Consider the following 21,566-nt stretch of genomic DNA (forward strand, 5'->3'; position numbering starts at 1 on the left):
GAGTCCAAAACAAAATATTGTGTTCCATTAGTTGTACCTGCTCATTAATCCTGCAGCAAAGCCTTACTCATTGAGAATACAGTCACACTTCGGACTTCACAGATCATTCGTAAAACAGCTTGGTTGGTTGTGGACTGTAACAACTTTTTCTCTTAAATGACAGTATGTTAACCTTACCACGTCTTTCTGTTCATGGACAGCTCCATTATCATGCGCCTGAAGATGCTGAGAACAGCTTTGCAGGCATCCACCTGCTCCTTCAGCAGCAAAGGGACCTCAGTGCATGGCTCCAGCAGGAAAACGTTGGCAGAGTTTGTCAGGAATACCTGGCGTTGACAGTCCATTTGAGCAGTGTTAGGAATGAAAACAGGCAAGACTTACAACAAAACACCTGTGCTTCTTCAGTTAAACCTTCCCCTTTCCTTAGAAGAAGTTTCATGTTTTACCCATCACTTTATTTTTCTGTTATTCCAGTAAGGAGCCAGGTGGCTCCCATCACACACCCACCAAGGCTCAGCATGTGGTTTGTGGGTGTCTCCTCTGCTTGGGCAGGCAAGAGGACATTCCTCCAGCAAATCATTTCCTGCCATCATATGCTTAAACAGCCACCAGTATTTTCAATAAATCAAGTTCAGAAAAAGTAAATGCATGGTTCTGATTAATTTTGAGTACTCACAGGAAGAAAAAAATTACCCTTTTGTGTTAAAATACAGAGTGACACACAAAGTCCAAATTGTGTCTTACAGAACCAATCAAGCCCTGGTAGTTCTTTTCCTCCATCTTGGAGATTGTAATGGAATTTGCAGTGCAAGTTCTGTGACCAGGCAGGTCACAGCCTCCCAGTGTCCCCCTCCCACCCAGCTCACCTGCAGTGCTGCCTGAGCTCCAGCCTTCACATCCCTGTCCTCATCCTCCAGCACGCAGCCCCTGCTGACGGCGCTGGTGAAGGAGTAGGTCCTGCCCCAGCTGGAGGAGCGCTTGTGCCCGCAGGGCTCTGAGGAGAGCTGCCAAACACAGCCTGGTTAGAGGCAGGGCACAAAGGAACACACCAAACTGAAACAAAACCACCCCTGAGGTCAGCAGCCTAAGCAGGGGAACTGGCGTGGCATTCACTCATTTCCACAGGGAATTCCTGGCTATTATTTCTTCATTTCCGCACATGGAATTTGAAGGCTTATAAAAGTTTTTTAAAGCATGTTACTTAAAATATTTTTCACCATTTTTCATAGTCACTGATTGTAGTAATACGTTAATTTAAGTCTGGCAAAATTATAAATTCTCTACAAAACAAAGTAAAAATCTTGTAATTCTCACTGTTTTACAAATCAAACCTCTTATTCAGTACTAGCAAACTTCCCTTTAAACAGCGTCGCAGTGTCAACAGAGTCAAAGAACTTTTACTGATGGTTCAAAACAGGATATTAAAAGATCATGCACAGGGACTTTACCTACAGGTAAATTTTCTAGATTAAGGTGTCCAGTTACAATATACAGGAATTAATACATATTGTCAAGTTTTACGTGCCACCAAAATGAAACTGTTCTCCATGCCTTCGGCCACCCGAGAGTGAATTTTAGCACTGCAAAACCCATCAGTGTTTCTTCCATGAAGTTCCTGCTGTCATATTTAAACATGCAGGGAATAATCACAAATTACAGTTTCTCAAACCAGCTGCAACTGTCCCTGCACTCAAAGTGCTACTCAGTAACTATTTAAACTGTGAGTCCTTAACTAAAAGCATTTTTAACCTCTATTTTTCCCCACACTTCAAGCTGTTACTCCTCTACAGAGTGAGGTGAAAAGCCCCATATTGCAGCTGACAAAGTAAGGAACAGGGGATACCATACATGTTTACCGTCTGTTTGCACTGAGGAGTCTTCCAAGGGAGCAACAGCATCCTGGCTGTCCTCCTTCTTGTCTGGCTCCTCCATGAACACGGGTTTCTCCTGCAGTATCCACTTCTGGTACACTTTCACCACCTTCCGTGTTGCGGAGATATCAGAAGGCGGCAACAAAAAAGCCTGAAAAGGAAAGTTCACAGATTTCACTCCACACATGACACGGATGTGATGCATACAAACACACACACACCACCACCCACACTGCCATTTTAAGCAGCAAACTTCAGTTCCCTCAACAATTCCATAATCTGGTCGTTAAACTAGACCTAGGAAGGAGCCTGACCTCAAAGGCTGCTGCTGTGACCAGTGTGGTATTTGCTGGTGAGTGAGGAATTGATGAATCTGACTCCATGTTCTTAGAAGGCTAATTTATTATGAGATTATATGATAGTATATGATATATTATAGAACGCTGTACTACAACTATACTAAAGAATAGAGAAAGCATGCAGACAGAAGACTACAAAGAATGCTAATGAAAACTCGTGACTGCTTCCACAGTCCCGACACAGCTGGACTGTGATTGTCATTAAGTTAAAACAATTCACATGAAACCAATCAAACAATGACCAGCTGGTAAACAATCTCCAGACCACACTGCAAAGCAGCAAACACAGGAGAAGCAATCAGATAATCATTGTTTTCATTTCTCTCTGAGAAATGAAAAGAAAGAATCCCAGGAGAAGAATCCTGGGCAAAGATGATTCTTCAGAAAATATGACAGTGACAGATCAGCAAGTTTTGTGACAGACCAAGTTTGCCCAGCCCCAGCCCCCCAGGGTTTGTCTCACACAGAAACAAGAAGCAGGGCAGCGAGCGGCCGCGGGCAGACCTGGCGGAACACCTCGTTGACGAAGTTGACGTATCCGCGCGTGGAGAGCAGGATGCCCTGCACCATCTCATAGACGCCACGGTGCTGCTCCTCCACGCTGCACAGGCTGCAGCTGCTGAGCCTCCTGTCCGACAGGCTGCTGCTGCTGCTGCCGGAGTGGCCGCGCTCCTGCTCGCCCGCCGGCACCGCCGCGCCCGCCTCCAGCTCCGCGCTCTTCTCCTGGCCCGCGGCGACGCTCTGCAGGCGCAGCACAGAATCACAGAATTGGAAGAGACCTCCAAGATCATCGAGTCCAACCTATGCCCTAACACCTCAACCAGACTATAGCACCAAATGCCATGTCCAGTCTTTTTTTTAAACACATCCAGAGATGGTGATTCTACCACCTCCCTGGGAAGAGCATTCTAGTACTTCGTTATTCTTTTGGTAGAAGTTTTTTTCCTAATATCCAACCTGTACCTTCCCTGACATAGCTTGAGACTGTGTCCTCTTCTTGTGTCAGAGACCAACCCCCACCTGCCTACAACCTCCCTTCAGGAAGCTGTAGAGAGCAATAAGGCCACCTCTAAGCCTCCTTTTCTCCAGGCTAAACAATCTCAGCTCCCTCAAACGTTCCTCACAGGGCTTGTGTTCCAAGCCCTCACCAGCCTTGCTGCCCTCCCTCTGGATGTGCTCAAGCATCTCAACATCCTTCCCAAACTGAGGGCCCAGAACTGGACACAGCACTCGAGATGTGACCTCACCAGTGCCAAGTACAGTGGCACTTTTTGCCAGGTTTTGCTCTGGCACTGCCTGCGTTTTGCAACCTCTCAAACTATAGGAATGTGCTCTCTGTTGACAGACTGACAAAACTATCTTTTATCTTCTCAAGAAGAAAAGAAGCTCAGAAGTTTCTCTCTTTGATTAAGTGAAAAAGATGCTTCATAAGACTTTGGAGACTTCACTTCAAACTTAAGGATAGCTAATTAGACAGAAGCTAAAAAGTCCTGCTTGGGCAATTTACTAGAAAAAGAAGAAAACAAAGAAACTAATCGCTTTTTTGAGGTGTTTTACCAAGGGCAAGAACCTCTTCACCTGGCTCAGTTTTTCTCTGTTATTTTGCCTTTTATGAAACCTTTTTGCTTCCAACACTACAACAGAAGCCATCCTGCTGATTTTATGCCTCCAGAGGTAGCTGAGCTATCTTGGGTGAGTAATAGACCTCCAAGAGCTTATGAGACATGGCTCAAGAAGGCTACTATTACTTAAAACTGTGTTGCTTCTCTGCTGAGCCCACAGCTGACACTAACTTATGGTTCAAGACCAAATGTAAGCTGAGATTGATTCTAAATTCTTTACAGGAAGCTGGAGAGTCTCTCAAAACCATCGATTTATAAAATTCATTGTGAGGCATCCAATGCCAGAGGAGTCTCAATCATGAGTTTATAAATGAAATATTTCTCTAATATCTCATTGTAAACAGCTGCTATAACTGAGAGGAAAACAAAGCAGCCTTTGATGTCACTGGGAAATGGTCCATGGAACCACCAAGTATGACAGTTAACAGAGTAAATTCCAAAAGTCTAAATATAATACTGCTGAAGCTGGTAATGAAACAAATTATGAGGGAAAAAAAATCAAATAAACAGCTACATCATTTATTCACTACGGGGTAGCATTTCTTTGTGCTTCAGCTGTCAGTGGAGTGAGATCACCTGCAAGGTTAGCACACATGCAAGAAGTGAGGTAAACTTTAAAGCCCACCTGAATAATTTTAGGGAGCACTTCTCCTCCATTTTTTGTATTCTGAACAGCAGTTAAATACTTCTTTTCAAGGAAGAAGGTAACGAGCCACTTGATAAAAACCACTCGAGCTGCCATGTAGGGGATTTTTGTGCAGTAGACACTCTCATTGTTCCGCGTTGCAGTGACATACACCGGCCTTGGCCTGATATCAGGGATGTCTGAGGGGAGGACAAAAAGGAAGAGAGAAACAAAGTGCAATCTTAGTAATTGCTTCCCAGCTCTAGCTAAATGTACTGAGCATATCACCAAAAAAATAACAGATGCAATGACTGACTGCTTTTATTTTATTAATGCTTATATTCTATCCTAACTTTATCGCTCCTCAGGAGAACATAACAGCACAGCTCCTTCCTGAGGTTATCACTTGTATCACTCAAAACAAAGGAAAGCAAAAGAGAAGAGCTGCAAAAAGAAGGGCAAAAGCTGAAACAAAGAACCAGCCCTGCTACAATGTAAGTTAGTTTTACAGGAAACTAGGGAGAAAAAAACTCCTCATCCCACAGAGCTGTAGTGATACACCAGCTGGGAACAGAGATGCTGCTGAGAGCAGCATCTTTTTCTTCTCCAAAGGCAAAACCCACTACTTACCCAGCACAGGTTTGTAGAGGTTGGTTAGCTTTGTAAAAGATGGGAACAAGTGAGGAAGATAGTATTTTCTGAACAAAGTAAAGAGAAACTTAAACCCAGTGTCTTGGTTCTCCTTGTTCTTCCACTCCAAGCTGGCAGCCTTTGTCACGCAGTTGGAGAGAAACAAACAAAAAGCTTTAAGTTAATGTGTTATACTGACAATTGTTTCCCCCTGAACACAAAAGAAACAAGCAACTACACTTTAGCAAGAAAAGAAAAAGCAGCTCAGCCCCCAAAGTACCTTTACAAACTGCAGTAAGAATGGAAAGTAGGAATAGAGCATCCCCCCAAAGCCAGCAAGCTCAGTGGAAGCCAGTGGATTTGAGCTGTTCTAACCAGAGGAGAAGAGCAACTGTACTGTTCTGCTCCCAATAAATTTGCTTCTTACATTTTGACAAAGCCACTTTGAGCTCTGCTTTTATCATTAATAGTTTCTTTGTCAGAACAAACACAAATAAACAAACACTGGAACCACTATGCAGTGGGATTTGTAGAGTAAGCAGGTTTGTTTAGACCCCACACAGGTAACAAGAGTATAAAAAGAAGAGTGACATTTTTGTCTTTAACTGAAGTGTTGTGAGACTCTGATATGTAAAACAAAGGGTGCTGTGGAGGAAGCTGATAATTTAATACAGCCACTTTTTAAAATAAAGCATTTATTCAAGATGACAAAACCCTTTCCAAATATTATTTTGGTCTTGCCTTTTCATACTAAAAAGTGTATCTCAAAGTATTTAATTATAATTTATCTCTTTTTAATAACAAGGCTCTTTAATGTTCATTGTCTGCACAGCTTCCACTTTATTTCAAAATGTTGCTTAATTTGTACTTTTAAAATATATACATTATCTTAATTTATTTCCTGTACAGATTCATCTGATCTACTCCTAATTAAATTTTTTGTACATGTTACTTGCATCCTTTTAAAAACATCACAGAAGCCATCTCTCTTTATCTCTTCCTCCAGTGGGCCTTTACATTCCTTTTCATCTAGGTATGTGTCCAAAGAGAACAAACTGAATCTTTACCCCACATCAATTTTCTAAATGCAGCCACGAGCACATAAAACAGTCAGTTATTCTGCAAGTTTGGATAACATTCATTAACTCTTATCACAGAAGTGTGACAAACTGCTTATTTTCACCAAAAATGGCACGAGGAAATACCTTTGGGATGATTTTCCACTTAAGAGTAAAAAATGTGCTGGGGAAGGGCAAACCCAGCTCCGCACAAATGTAGTGTAGGCTTAATTTCTACCACAAATACATCCTCCAAATATGAACAGTTTCAAACATCCATCCTCCTCACCTGAATTACCATATATTTTAGCAGGAGCTGGAGAAAATAGCAGGTCTGGTCTTCTGCAATTTTCTCTCCAGAGACAGCTGGCAAAAGCGGCGTTATTTCTTCTGGAAATATCTTGGCTAAAATCAAATATTTTAAGCACAGAACGCATTAAAATACTGAAATAAAAGCTATTTTCTGTAAAAGATTGATTTGAAAGTAACCATTAGGGCACTACCAAGCTGTGCAAGTCCAGCAGCTGCTCGGATGTCCAAAGTCCTGGCACATCCCAGCGAGGATGACACCATATTCCCGACGACTTGGAAGGGCTGACACCAGCAGTGGGCCAACAAGGAAGAAACCTCCACACTTGCTTGAGGGGCAGTAAAATGCACCTGCTGCTGCTGCATCTGAATTAAAACCACCCCAGAGCCAAAGAGCAAGCCCTCAGAGGGACAGGAGCAGGCGGCTCTAGAGCCGCACCAGCCCAGCAGCCGGACACACACTGCGGCCAGCTCGGAATTCCAGGGGAAGCTGGCAGCACCCATTGTCCCCTCCTCCAGGAGGGGCACACCAGGAGAAAGCTCATGGGCAGCACCCATTGTCCCCTCCTCCAGGAGAGGCACACCAGGAGAAGGTTCACGGGCAGCACCCATTGTCTCCTCCTCCAGGAGGGGGACCTGGACGTCCCCCTGGAGAATTTGGAGGTCCTATGTTACAGACATCTTTTTATGAAAAATCCTTTCCTTAGGATTTTTCCTCCTGAGAAGCTGAGAGGCCTCAGGAACAAAATGTAAACAATGGTTATCTGCTGCTGTGGAATGCAACAGGTGGATCTGTGATTGGCCCATATTGGATGTTTGTAATTAATGGCCAATCACAGCCATTAATGTCTGAGACAGCTGCCTTTGTTATCATTCCTTTCTATTAGTTAGCTAGCCTTCCTTTCTTAGTTTAGCTGGCCTTCTGATGAAACCTTTTCTTCTATTCTTTTAGTATAGTTTAAATGTAATAAATATCATAAAATAATAAATCAAGCCTTCTGAAACATGGAGTCAGATCTACGTCTCTTCCCTCATCCTCGGACCCCTGTGAACACCATCACAGTCCTTGGAGGATTCCACCCTATCACTGAAATTTCGCTCAATTGGCGGGAGGAATGACGAGGAGGACTCCATTGCTATCAGAAGGCAAATTAATTACTTTATGATACTATTATTCTATACTATATTATACTACATCTAAACTGAAACTGAACAAGAACTGAACTGAACAAAATCTTCTGACCGACAGTCTGGACACGCGCTTGGCCCTGACAGGCCAAGGAAACAAAACACCATCGCTTCGGGCATACAACCTCCATGCTGCATTCCACTTTGGCACAACACAGGAGCAGCAGATGAGAGAAGAATGGTTTGGATCGCTCTTTTCTCTGCTTCTCTCAGGTTCAGAGACTGAATCCCAGAGGAGAAGGGGTTGCATCTGCCCCCAGGAGCAGGCTCACCGTCGGGCGCGGCCGGCGGGCTGACCAGGCTCTCCAGCGTGCAGGGCCCGCGCGAGGACGGCAGCGGGGGGAAGCCGGGCACCAGGCAGGCGAACATCAGGATCTGCTCCTCACCGCAGTTGGTCTGCAGGGCTTGCAGCCACAGCAGGAACAGGCGGATTCCTTCACACCTGAGCTGCAAGGGGGTACATTTGGGCAAAAAGGGGCAGTGACACAGGTCTGTAAGCGCAGTAACACGGGTAAATAGTTCACAACAGGCAGGGCGAGAGCTTCATCCCAGCTAGGGGCTGCAAGGTCTAGCCATCATACCAAGGGTATTCACATTATTAATATAATCCTAGCTCTAATGCCAGAGAAAGCTCAAAAAATTAGGTATTAAGCAATATCAATGCCTAATTGCTTCATTAGGTATTAAGCAAAATTAGGCATTAAGCAATATCCTTCTCCAGGTAACTTCACAAAGGTCATGAGAGCAGCAAAATGACTGAAAACAGATATTAAAATAATCAAGGATCACAATAATAAAATTTAAGATTAAAAGGTGAGCAAGAAAAAATTACAAAGCCTAACAATCTGGAAAACACTGCTATTGGAAGGCTGCAAAGTAGCATACTTCACAGGAACTTCATTGAAAAGAAATATGAAAACATCAACACGATACCTTGAGAGAATTTCCAGTGTGCAAAAGCTTCTTCAGAATCGACCCTGGATTAGGAAAATTAAGGAGACATTATCAGACACGTCCCACCACAATGTTTTCAAAAATATTTCATGAAATCCTACATTAATTTATTCTGGGGCCACTACACTGGGTATTAAGACAACTGTGAGGGAAAACCCCAACTGAATGTAGCTACAATCACCACCACCCAAGATTAACTGTGATGCATCTTTCCTCTGGGTTTTCTTCAGAGGACCATGTCTCAAATTATTTTCATTTATAGTAAGATCTGTGAATTATACACATTCCTTAAATGGGCTCCTTCCCATTTAAGGAATGTGTATAACGGCAAGATCTCGCCATTTCACAAGATTATATAATAATTATTAATATATATATAGGAAATTCACATTAATGCACATGAAATGTTAAACAAAAGGAAATCACAAGGCAGAGGTGTAAATAAATGCTCTGCCAAATTTTGTACATCACTTTTTGGACACAGATAAAAAATTTTGCCACTAAGACCACTCAATAGAAGCATAAAGAATGTATCAGCTACAGAGCAACCAAGTGGAACCAATTTGGTCTGGACTAGTGCAGCTGAACTGTTGTGAAGTGGCCAGGCAGATGTCTCCTCTTGTTTTTGTCAGTGCTGAGTGGAAATGTGACAGCAGCCCTTCCCTTGACCTTTAACTTCCGCTCATTGTTCTTCTGCAAAAGCAATTCCTTGTTCTGATGACAAAAATGGCAGCTGGTCAGACAGTGCTGCAAACCAACCTCAACCAAAAAGTCCTACTTGGAAGGAATAGAACACCCCCATAAAATTTTAATAAGCAGCATAAAAACCCACTGGTGCCACACTGGTGGCATTTGGAAGCAGAATTTGAAAAGCACAGACGAATTCAAGGCATTTGATTCAGAGGAAATGATCAAGTTAAACCACTTCACTGGATTTCAAGGTGTTCTGGCCACCCAAGGCTGCTCTCTGTGAGACTCCTCCTGTTCCCTCCCTTCTTCCAGAAGCTTCCATACCACCAGAGTGGGAGGAAAGAAGAGTCTTGGTCTGAGGAAGCCACCCATGAGTATCTTGTCTGTCATGGCCAAGGCCATATTCTAACAGGATGCTGGGAAAATCCCCCATTTCATGAGAATCTGGGAAAGACATCTGGGAAAGAATCTGGGGCCAAACTTGCACAAATACCATGTATTCATAACTCTACTCATATATTGCTCATTAAAAGAAAAATTGATCTGAAAACACTACTAAAAAGTCCAAATTTTTTTAAACAATATCTTCTTACCTATACTGCGAAAATGCCATCGATAAAAAATCCTCTCTGGTAGCAGCTGCAATATTTTCTGCAGGAAACAAAACTAGTCAAATTTTCTGTAATAAAACTGGTTCATCAGAGGATACAGAGAAACAGATGCACGACATACAAATGAGATGGGAATACAAACAGAGTTTCTTTTTAAACTACTGGCAGCATGGACTAGGGCTCAGCCACGGGTGTGGCAGCAGCACAGCTCACCTAGTGCTGCTCCACCTCACAAAGGTCTGGCAGTGCACAGGGCTTCACACAAATAATGTCTCCAACTTACAACTTTTCAGCCATTGAAATAATTAGGAAGATGTATTTAAACAGGAAACTAGTTTTGACCACTTCCGTTTGGAAATCAAATGAAATTAAACAACATTATAAGTGACTGACAGTCAAGAGTTCCTTGCAATTATCACACAAAACGACTGGCACCAGTTTCTGCACAACAAAGCACCTCTAAGTTCTCAGTAATACCACATGCAAGATTCAAATGGATGATAGGTCACCTAAGCAACAGTGACACATTTGAGGGTGTTTTGCACACAGAAACTCACAGGAAAAAACAAAGCATCACAGCCCAGAAAGCAGCTGGCACTGTGGGCCACGCCTGGGAGCCGGGGGACAGAGTCACAACCACTGCCAGAGCATGTGCTCGAGACATGGAGCAGGACAGACCTCTTGCTTTTGACAATAAAGGGGTTCATAAATTATATTCAACACTCAGAACAGTCTTTTTTGGACATGGAACATTCCTTTCTCCATGGCAGAGGATGGTAGTCATGACAAGTTTGTGGACACAGGGAGCTAGACCTCAGGTCACAGACAGGCTGGTCCTCCTCCACACCTCCACCATAGCATGTGTTCCCCACACAGTAAACAGCACTTCTCAAAGGTTAATCAGAATAAAAATGCAAACCAGGCAGGTCCTTTCCATGTTCCTTGTACTTTGTTTCAGTGTCACTCCCCCAGCTCCCTCCCTAGCATACCATGGCAGCAGGACCCCAGGAGCGGAGGGTCCAGAGGTCAAGCTCCCTGTCTGTGGGCAGCAGGAATGCTTGGGATGAAGGATCTGACTGGCTAAAAATGAGGCCATGACTCACACTGGGGCTTTACCTGTTAGTGAAGCACCAGGCTTCTGCCAATCAGATTGCAGGATCCATGGACAAAGAGTTATCGTTATGCATCTAAACATTGAAACACTGGCAGCCCACCACTCCTCCAGACTATTTCTGGCATTAATCATTAATTACCTTGGCACGGGGCAGAAAGGAGTCCTAAGCTAACCCAGGAGCACTCCTAACCCAACCTGACCCAGGAGCTCTGCGTGGGAGCTGGGTCTGTGCCCAGGCTCACCACAAACCGTGTGCCCGAGGTGTGCGAGGAAAAGCTCCAGGAAACAAAACCCTATGGCATACCAGCAACAAAAACTGGGCTGGGTTCAGGTGTCACACTGCAGGAAGGAAGCTTCATACACTGGCACATTTATCATGGAAAACCAGACAGAAGCACAAGGATTTTGTTTCCATTGTTTTAGTCTGTTACACAGTTTCATCTAAATTTGAACACCAAGCTCCCTTCCAGAAAGTGAGCTGTGATGAGGTCCGAGCTTCATAGGCTGGAGAAGTGCAAAGCTCCAGAATAAAGACCCATTTGAAAAAGAATTTGGTAACAATTTTCACATCCAAGTCTCAGAGAATTTTAGGTTGTATCCAGAGAAAAGCAGAAAAACAAATGCTGCACAGTTCAACAACGAGCAGGAAAAACAAGCCTAAACTCTAAACTGCACAAAACTGGGGGGGTCAGGGCAGAAAACAACAAGCTTACCATTCTGTTCTCTTTACAAAACACAGAATCCAACACCCTTGTCAGGTGACTGAATCAAAACAATCAAGGGTTCAATCCATCAGTAAGAGGACAGAAGTTCCTATCTGAGAAAAGCTCCCATATACCAAAGTCTCTTCACACAGCAAAAAAAAAATGTAGACACTGAAGTCACTTCCCTTGCATTCTCCTTTTCAGCATCTCAAAACCAGGAAAACGATAAATCTATGTATCTTGAAAAAATGCAAGGGTGTGACTGATCACCTGCATGGTCCTGCCCCACAGCAAGGCATCCTCAGAAAGCAACCTTGTCCCCCTCCTGCACTGCAGACAGCACAGCTCTGCAGCACAGCAGGGCCACCCTAAATGATACGAATGCAGAACCCACCTCTGCTCCTGCAATGCAAAAAGAAGTCACCCAGGTGCAAAGTCTAGGTCATTGAATATAAACTCTGAAGGTTACAAGCTAAGCCCCAGTCCCACCAGCACAGCTTCCAGCTGGTGGTTTTTGCCCTTCAGTCTCAGACTGAGGTGGTGCTGCAGCGTGACATGAGACTGCAGAAGTCGTGAACCAGCTCCAGCTGTTTCCTTTGCAACTTCACGTCTCCAGCAACATTTTGTACACCCTCCCCACCCCTGGTGCTCTAAAGAACATGCACTGCTATTGCTATGTAACAAATGAGAGTTTCTTCCCCTCCAGCCCAGGCTATCAGCCACACCGCTGTGAATCTGAGCTGGCTATTGACATCTTGTTCCTAGTTTCACACTACACTAATAAGAAATATTTTAAGAAACCCCACAGTGCAAAATAATATTGCTTTTTCAGAAAACACATAGATCTATTTAATGCTTAGTGCTTTGCTGCATCTATATGGTAATCCATTATAACACACTTGAAATAGAAATTAGGTATTACTACTGATCAACACATCAGGGTATCTGTCAGTTCTTTTAACTGATTATCCATAGTTCTTTTTCGTTTGGACTTCCTGCATGACTAGGAATAATGTTAAGTTTAAATCTTAGTTTACACAGGATGCTGCTTTTTGAAATCTGTGTCTCTCTCTTTTATTGAAACAAAATAAAAACCACCGAGGCTCATATTTCGACAGACTCCCTCTGACTTCACCAAAACTGCTATTTCTTTTTCAAAGCTTTTTGCTTTTGCCCCCCTGGTTGAATCCCGCCCTGACTGGCAGCTCTGTGCCCATCACCTGCTGCAGGATACTGGGCAGGCTGAGGCTGGCCCAAACCTCACCTGGGATCCCAGAAGATGTTTCCCAGCCCCACAGCTATGGGGGGACATTGTTCTGCTGCTCTGGATGTGCCAGGATGGTCTTGGATCAATGACAGCCACCCCCAAGGTGCCCTCACTGGGCAAACCCACCCCTGGAGCCAAGAGGCCAATGGAGTCAGTGTGCATGCATCAGCTCAAGCTCAATGAAGGGATACTCCATTTATTGCATTAATAAATGATTTACAGTTATTTGTTGAGGGAAAATGTCTGCCCAAAGCACACAGGGCACTTATCACTGCCCCTGGCATAACAAGAAACAGTAAGATCTCTGAAGTAAAACACATAAAACATGTAGCTAGAATTTACCACAGAATGCTGTAAGAATAGCAGCAATGTTATTTGAATTATGGCAGAACAAACTGTAAATGATTCCAAAAGTAATCTTCCATGTGTAGAAAAGTAGAGCTACAAGCACTTTTACTGTTATAAACAAAAAAGCCCCTTTGTTACTCTACTGAGCTTGAGACTCAGCATTCACATCTGCATCAGGCTCAAGAAATCACAAACTCCACACAAAACATGGACTTGGGGAAGCTTTCCTACATCTGAAAAATTCTCAGCATAAAACATGTCATCCAGTGAAATTAGATCAGTGGAATGAATTTTATGACACCACCAGCACAACAGATGTGACTGTTCTGAACTAAAGAAGAAAAATTATAGAGAGTGGGAAGAAATTGATCTATGTATCACAAAACCACCAATCTGCTTTTACTTCATTAGTGATTAAAAAACCACAGTGTCAGAGGAATCAGTATCTGATGCTGCAAGAAAGAAAAAACACTTTATTATTAAAAAAAAAAAAACTTTCACAAACAGATATGTATATAACCAATATATAACCAACAATACTGTTATTGGTGCCAAAAAATGGACACAAATACAGTGCACCTCCTGGCAGGTCTGTGACACACAGGGCTCAGAGCTGCCCTCAAACCTGAGGTTTCCAGCTGCTCCCTCAAAAGGGAACAGGGACACAAGGAACAATAGCAACCTGTTCTGCAAATGCACTGCAAATACAGAGAGAGAGCCATGCCTCGGCAGAAAAAAAATTGTGTGTCACATAATTTTGAGCTTTTAGCTGAAACAGGGAAAAATAACAGTACTGCTGCCATATCACTTCACAAATATCTATCTGGGAAAAGACAAGGCCAAAGCATCTTACAGAGTTAGAGCCGAGCATTTTGCAGGATTAATTGCAACAGTTAACCCTTGGCATTCCTCCCTGCTGGCTAACATTTCTTCTTTGAGTAACATGCTGTTTGAAGTTACTGTGTGGCCAAGCTGTGCAGCTTATGTGTAAAATTAGAATCTCCATAAATTACTACCAAGCCAAGTCAGTTTCCAGAGGATTTGTGGGAAAAGCCTTGCTGCCCAATACACACACTAGGTGTCACTCCAAAACAGCAGCACAAACCTCAGTAAACCTCCAGGAAAGGCAAAGGCAGCAATTCCCTCATAAATATTTTTATTGATTTTTAAGCTGTTGACCCTCAGCCTGGGGACTCAGGATTTGTTAATCCTAAGTAACTACCCATTTAGCTAATTAGCAGAATATGCAGCATCGCCCTGGCTCCTGCTGACATCACACTAAATATGGAAAGCTTAACAATCAATTAGTTCTGTTTCCTATGGCTTAGAGTATGAATGTTTCATCACTTGGCATTTCTGACTCCCTGTCCTGTGCTGAGGCTCTCGGGCTGTTCTCACCCAGGGTTAGCTATCCATGGAGTGCACACTCAACCCAGCAGATCCCCACCATGAAGGGAATCACTCTGAATCCCACAGAAACACTGAAAGGATCTCCTCTCCCCCAGGGTGACCAGGCTGTTGCACAGCTCTCCTCCACTGGGACCCCAAGCAGCCCCTGCTTCAGACACAACCATCCATTTTTTATCCTTCAGACAGCAAGTCCTCCCACTGCTTTTAAGGAGTATTAAGGGGTGGTGATTGGCCACCCCTTTCCAAGCCCTGGGAATGCCCAGTTATTCCCTCCACCCAGATGAGCAAGCATTGGTTATTTCCTATTCAGTGTCATTCCTTATTCAAGGCCCCAGCGTATTAACGAGCTTCCATTAACCTGCACAGCAACACCTTCTCTGCTGGGCTGGGCATTGAGGGGGAAGAGGAGGAGGAGGAGGAAGAGTTTCTCCTGCCCCAAACAGCCCTGGCAAATTTGTGAGCTTGTGTTCTTTGCCACTGCCTCGGGCACAACCCCAGAGCAGACCCGAGCTAATGTCACAAGGAGCAGAAAGCACAGCTTGGATCTCAGGGTGAAAATCCGGTCTCACAGAGGGGGAAATGAGGGAGAGGAGGAAAAGGAGGCAGCAAAGTGAGAATTCAAGATCACAAAAGCCCAGGATTCCATGTCATCATTCTCATGGCCATTTTTCCCACAACAGGCACATTAGGCTAAACAGCATCATTCTTCTTGTCACTATAAATTCCATTTCAACCACAAACTACTCATTAATGCAAAACCATGAAGACACATACTTCTGAGGGTCTGGGGGGGTGTTTTAGAGGGAGGGAGAGGAGTTGAGAACAATTAACCTTTAGCTTCAATTTCTAGAGTCCCACTGAAAGTTTGAAGGGCTTTTTCCTACCAAACAAACCCCAACATATAAACAAAAATGACATTTCTGTGATGTAATACTCAGGTAAAAAGTTAGTAGTTGGAGTAACAGAGAAAGAAATAAAGAAAAGAGAAAGAAATCAGTAGATTATGTGTGTTTAACCTTAAGAGAGAAATCTGGCCAATTATTTACCTAATTAACTGCCAAAGCTTTTTGACTAGAGACAGGCAGAGCTTAAGCTGAGAATTTCAATGTGCATTTTAAGAATATTTTTATGTGTCAGGCTTTCATCTGGTCCAGTGATATTTTCTCACATCCAACTACATTTAGTTAATAACTGCAGTCAAAGAGTTACCTTAGAAAATGATCTATCCCAGACTATTCTCGCTTAAATTAAAGCAATCCTAATTTGATTATGCAAAAGTTAACTAGGTAACATTTCTTCCCCAGACACTGCCAATGCTCTGGTGGCCAGTGCTGGGCAGGAGGGAAGGATATGGAAATGAAAGATGTTATACTGAACAAAAATAATAAAAAAAAAAACCCAAATTAGCAAATCAGCATTTCACACACTCAGATCAAACCGATGTGCAGTAGCTGACAACTCCTGTCCTTTTATTTCCCTTGAGCTGCAAGACCCAACACTGCAATCACAACAGATGCCTCCAAGCGAGGGGAGCAGAGCCCAGCCTCCTGCTGGGACACAGGCAAAACAAACACAGAGCAGGGGGAAAGTGCTGCTCTTCTGAAGTGGCCTTCCATGAAACACAGGAGCAAACTCTTGTTTCATTGAAACAGAAGAGAAACAGCAGAAAGCAGAAAACTTCCTGAAAGCCTTAGCATAACAGAACAAATACTGATTGCAGTAGTGCTCCCAAATTCCACCAAAACCCCTGGCTTGATTTCAGAGCATCAGCTCCCAGATGCTCAGGACAGAGGTGTTCTTGCTGGATTTCCAGGGCATTTTGATAACACCTCTTAATTCAGGTGACTGACACCTGGTTTCACCCCTCACTGCAAAGCTCTAAGCAACCACAGAATGACAGTGAGATTCAAAACACAAATTAGTTTTCATGGTATGGAAAACTTACTTCAAAAAGAAAGAGGATGGAGTCCAGCTCCTCCCTTTGTGATTTATTCCCTGCAAGACACAAAACAACATTGCTTGCCAGAAACATACAATAAAGGACAGCAGAATTAGGCTGTTGCTGTTCAGCTAAAGTCAAAGATGCCACTCAATTTATTTCTTATATCTTAAATAAAGATCCCAAGTGTGAGCTGTGCCCAGGCTGCAGTGCCCCTCTCTGCTCTGGCTGTGTCTCAGCTGAGCAGAGGGAGCTGCAGGAGCCTGGAGCAAGCTGAGAGGACGGGCATGTAAATGCTGAAACGAACCCAGAAATGTGATCAGCTGCTGCTCTCATTGCAGAGTGATTTTCCATGCTCACCTCTCCTGCTACCATAAAATTAAAGTGATTAACACTCACACTGTACTGCAGGAAACTATTAGTGTAAATACAGAAAAATGAGGACTAGACAACTAGGCTTTAATGGAATGCCCTGGAGCACAGTTATGGAACACTGACCAACAGCTGCTGGAAAAACTCTAAAACTCACCTTTTTGTTTCAAGCTGTTTTCCAGTGTTATGAAGTTTTCATAGAATATAAAATAAATTTGAGAATAATTGTTGTCAAAAAACTGCTTCAGGTCACTTCCATCCACAATATCTGAAAAGAGGAACAGAGCAATTACACAAGAGCAGAAAGACCAGAATTTCAGGGATTCTGCAAATTTAGCTTTAGAGAATGAAACAAATGCAATACAAAACCATTTTAGTGAGTTCACTGAGTATTTTGTACTAAACTGTTGGTCCATCCTTGCAAAGAATTTCACTGAATTTATGAAGTCTGCAGTGGGGCTTTGGTTCGTTTGCTTTCCACTAAAAAATAAATTGAAGAAAAAGAAGAAAAAAGAAAAAAAAAAAGAAGGAAAAAAAGAAAAAGAAAAAGATAAAGAAAAAAAAGAAGAAAAAAGGGAAAAAAGAAAAAAAAAAGAAGAAAGAAAAAAAAGATGGGTTGACTCTTAGCTGTGTAACCAAAAGGCCTCTATACCATCAAAACAAACAGGTACTGCTGGAGAAAAACACCAGCAAAACTTTTTGGATGCAATTTCAGCTCTTGCATTCATCTGGCAAGCAGATCAAACCAGAAAACAGCATATTCTCAATTCATTTCTTAGAATAATGGCAACTCGAGCATGTAGCACTTCCCTAAGTGTTAACTTGGGCCTGAAATTGGAAGTAAGTTTATTTTCTACAAATAAAAAAGTCCACTCTTTTCTAAGCCTGACACTTGCCAAACACACATGAATTTCCTCCCTTTAGTCTTTACTGCAACTGATTTGGTCAAGGAAAGTTGGGTCATTTCCCCCAGAAGAGGGTGAAGGGCCCAAAATTAATATCAATATTAATATCCTCATTGAAACCTCACCTTACAAGAAACCCATTTGTTACCCAAAATAAAGCTGATTCCAGCAAGAGGGCTCAATAATATCCCACAAGTACAGAAGAAAGAATACCTTTAATCCTGGACAACCTGATTTTTATTTAAATCAGTACCTTTCCAGCAGTAAGGCTCTGCTTGGCTGCTTGTACTATGGAAACAATTAGAGCAGGGAAACTCTTTAACGTGATATTTGTTTCCTGCAAACTACTGGTCTGAATTTGCAAGCTAAGTGCAATTATTCCTCTCCATGAATGCATCCTGTTAAACACAACTCCAGGGGAAAACAAGGCTTTCATTTACAGGGATTTCATATGAGGGAATGAGGTCATTAAATTCTAAACAAAAAGGAAACTTTCCCTCTAAATTGCGACGGGAAGAGAAAGGAACTGCCTCACCAAGAAAGCAAATCCTCCTTTTTTCTAAATGTGGCATCTCGGTGGTGACTCAGGGGTGAGTGTGATTTGAGCTGCATCCCTACAGCCAGGGCCCTTTCTCACAGATGTGTTTAACTTGCAGCGGGGCCCATTCCTGCTTCTTACATGGAAAACACGGGGGAAAGTTTCCTGTGCCATTTATCGCTTGAGATAATAATAACAAGATAAAACCCTGACTTTGGGGAAATGCATGAAGGAGTATTCAGAAGCACCCGAGGAAATGAGGCAGCAAGCTTGGGGCCGAACTGCAGGAATTTGGGTTTATTTTTGTATTTACTCCCAGAGTAAGTTCATGGAACTATCTCCCAGGTTACTACAGCTGCACGCAGGCATGCAGCACTCACCCCTCAGGCAAGCACCAGCAGCCACCCCAAACCCAAATAATTTCCCCCTTCCCCACACAGGACAAGCTCACAAGTCTAGCTAACACCTGACAGTAGCTGCTGCAGCAACACTCAGGAAACACTGAGACACTCAGCAGGGTCACACCCTATTTCTTCTCTATAAATAGGATGTGTTGGCACACTGATAACTGTCAGTCACACTGACTTGCCTTACTATTAAATTTAAAATTTAGGGTAACACTCAGGTGCCACTTAAGAGCCTGAGTCTATTGCCAAACTCTCATTGCTCTTCCTCATACTAAAAAAAAACCCAGAGGGGACACCAAACATGTCCTTAGCACATGGACTTGCCTTTTATCTTCCTCTAAACTGGCAAATGTTATCTCAGGCACCTGTTAGAAATCATCCCTTAATTCCATGAACTTCCAAAGTCACTTCATGCTATTTTCTCAAAGCTCTCTTAATCCTCAAGTACTTGAAAAATTAAAGGAGATGAAGAGAATTTTGCAGCCACACCCTGGTTAATGATAAACCTTTATGACCAGCCTCACCCCAGAAATAATGCACAATTCTTACTTATCTTCAAAAAAAGTATGTCAGCGTGAAACAGCCCGTTACTAAAACACCCCTCCAGCTGGAACAACTTCCAAAATGATGTTGACACCTCCAATTTCACACCAGCTCTGCAGAACAATCCCAGCCCTGAATGCAGCAGGAAGTCTGCACACATCCCCTTTTGACTGTCAGTAAATGAAAGTTTCTACCCAGCCAGCATTGGTCCTGCAGCTGTGCAGAATACTACAAGAGGTCAAGCAGTGCCAGAACCAAAACCCCACCAACTCTCCTTTGTTATTCCATCTCTGATCAAGGCACTTCCATGGAAAGCATGGGCTTTCCTAATGGGTACGTTTTAAAGGCAATAATTAAGGATTGCACTTGGTAACCTTGCAAATTTCACATTTAGTCTTAACTCTGTGCATCTCCCACGTGTTTGCTCAACAGAGAAAGGACTGAAAGCACTGGACAAAGCAGCATCCCACATCTGTTAGCAGCAGCACTTCTGACTCCTGTGCCAAAGGAGAAAACACTATTGAAAGAGAAGTTTCAATATAAAAAGGATATTTTTACCCAAGAAGAGCCACAGAAAAAATTCTTAAGGCGCATTGATCCGTTTTTGTCCTACGAAAGTCCCACAGAAACCACTCTGGGAAAGAGCAGAGGCTTCATTTATGGCCAGGCAGTGGGGAAGAGCCAACTCTGCACATCCCCACTACTCTTTGTCAGGCCATTATTTTCTAAGTCTATCTTAAAAAAAAAAAAAAAAGGCCACACTACTAAAAGGCACTTCCACAAGCTGCATTTAGAACTTTACTAACTTAACAGAAGTTCTGGCTGTGAGAACATCTCCATAGCAATAAAGAAATACGGGAAATGTTCTGGTCATTTCTCAAACACAACCGAACACCCAATTTTAAGTCCTGTTGTTGATCTGGGTAGCATTTTGCCCCTGCCATGTGGACAGAGCACCCCACAGAGCTGGAACTTGGATCCTAAAGGCCACTGGAGGCTTGAGAGATGTCATAACCAACACCAACTTAAGTGGAATCTTTTCTTTCACTTTGGGCACTGGACAAACTTACAGAGGTGCCACTAAGGGACCTGAAGCAATCCAAAGCTCACATAAGCCCTTATTTATGGAAACACACATTCCTTTTGCTCATCCCTCCCCTATGATCATCTTCCCTCTGATCTGTATCCTCCTGCAGATCAGTGGGATCACAGAGGAGTAACTGACATTTTGTTTACAATTAAATTCCTGTGATTTAAACTAACAAAGGAAGGGGAGTTGGCATCTCCCAAGGAAACAGGAGAGAAGGAACAGCTATCTGGGGGACGTGTGGCACTGTGGCCCAAGGGAAGCAGCTGGAGAGACAGACACACACATTCCTACTGCTGGCCAGGGCAAGGAGAGACACATCTGGGGAGAAGGAAAAAAAAAATCTAACTACTTTTGAGCCTTTATGGCAAAAGCTTTACATGCTGGAGATTTTTTTTAACAACTCCCACGCGTGGAGTTTTTTTTCTGTGGTGAACAGAAGACACCCAGGCGAGGGTATCTCTCAAGAGAGCATCTTCCAGAAGCCACTCCCGTGCTACCTCAAATGTTTACACCGGAGTTGCCAAGAGCAGACACATCAGGAGCACACCCAGAGCTGCTCGGACAGTGCCTGCACTGACCAGCTGGACACACCACAGCCCCTGCCAGCCGCACAACAGCCTTCACCTGAAACCAGCGCCCGCAAACAACTTTAATCGAGAAGTCCAGGCCAAATCTACCCCACGCTCTGTCCCCCACCGGCTGCTCCCAGCCAGCTCCATAAGGAGCTCCCAAGGAACATCAGTGGCACATCGGCGATGATCGCCCACACCTGGAACAAACCAGCAGGGTACAGCACTAACCGGGCACAGCCTCTTCCCCTCAGGACACCCTGCTCCTGCCGCGTGTGAACAGCCAACAGAGGCCACACAAACCCTCCCGAACCGCGGCTCACAGCTGAAACTCATCGGCGGCTTTTCCACCTGCAGCAGGATCACAGCTGAAACTCATCGGTGGCTTTTCCACCTGCAGCAGGATCGCAGCTGAAACTCATCGGCGGCTTTTCCACCTGCAG

At 43.5% G+C, this 21,566-nt stretch overlaps 1 protein-coding gene across 4 annotated transcripts in view; it reads right to left on the bottom strand.

Moving 5' to 3' along the window:
- Positions 1-21,566, bottom strand: part of RALGAPA2 (Ral GTPase activating protein catalytic subunit alpha 2) — a 92,306-nt gene that overhangs the window by 69,950 nt on the left and 790 nt on the right. For all 4 annotated transcript variants that reach the window (XM_054629321.2, XM_077176176.1, XM_077176175.1 and 1 more), the window contains exons 2-13: positions 17,229-17,339; positions 16,706-16,755; positions 9,900-9,957; positions 8,596-8,639; positions 7,935-8,109; positions 6,455-6,570; positions 5,108-5,246; positions 4,478-4,677; positions 2,735-2,971; positions 1,849-2,022; positions 867-1,004; positions 178-326 (exon numbers count right to left, since the gene is read on the bottom strand). In XM_054629321.2, coding sequence (XP_054485296.2) covers positions 178-326; positions 867-1,004; positions 1,849-2,022; positions 2,735-2,971; positions 4,478-4,677; positions 5,108-5,246; positions 6,455-6,570; positions 7,935-8,109; positions 8,596-8,639; positions 9,900-9,957; positions 16,706-16,755; positions 17,229-17,339 — 1,591 coding nt within the window. The remainder of the gene's footprint in view (positions 1-177; positions 327-866; positions 1,005-1,848; positions 2,023-2,734; positions 2,972-4,477; positions 4,678-5,107; positions 5,247-6,454; positions 6,571-7,934; positions 8,110-8,595; positions 8,640-9,899; positions 9,958-16,705; positions 16,756-17,228; positions 17,340-21,566) is intronic.

This window comes from Agelaius phoeniceus, chromosome 3 (assembly GCF_051311805.1).
Source record: "Agelaius phoeniceus isolate bAgePho1 chromosome 3, bAgePho1.hap1, whole genome shotgun sequence".
In the NCBI taxonomy this organism is placed as follows: Eukaryota; Metazoa; Chordata; class Aves; order Passeriformes; family Icteridae; genus Agelaius; species Agelaius phoeniceus.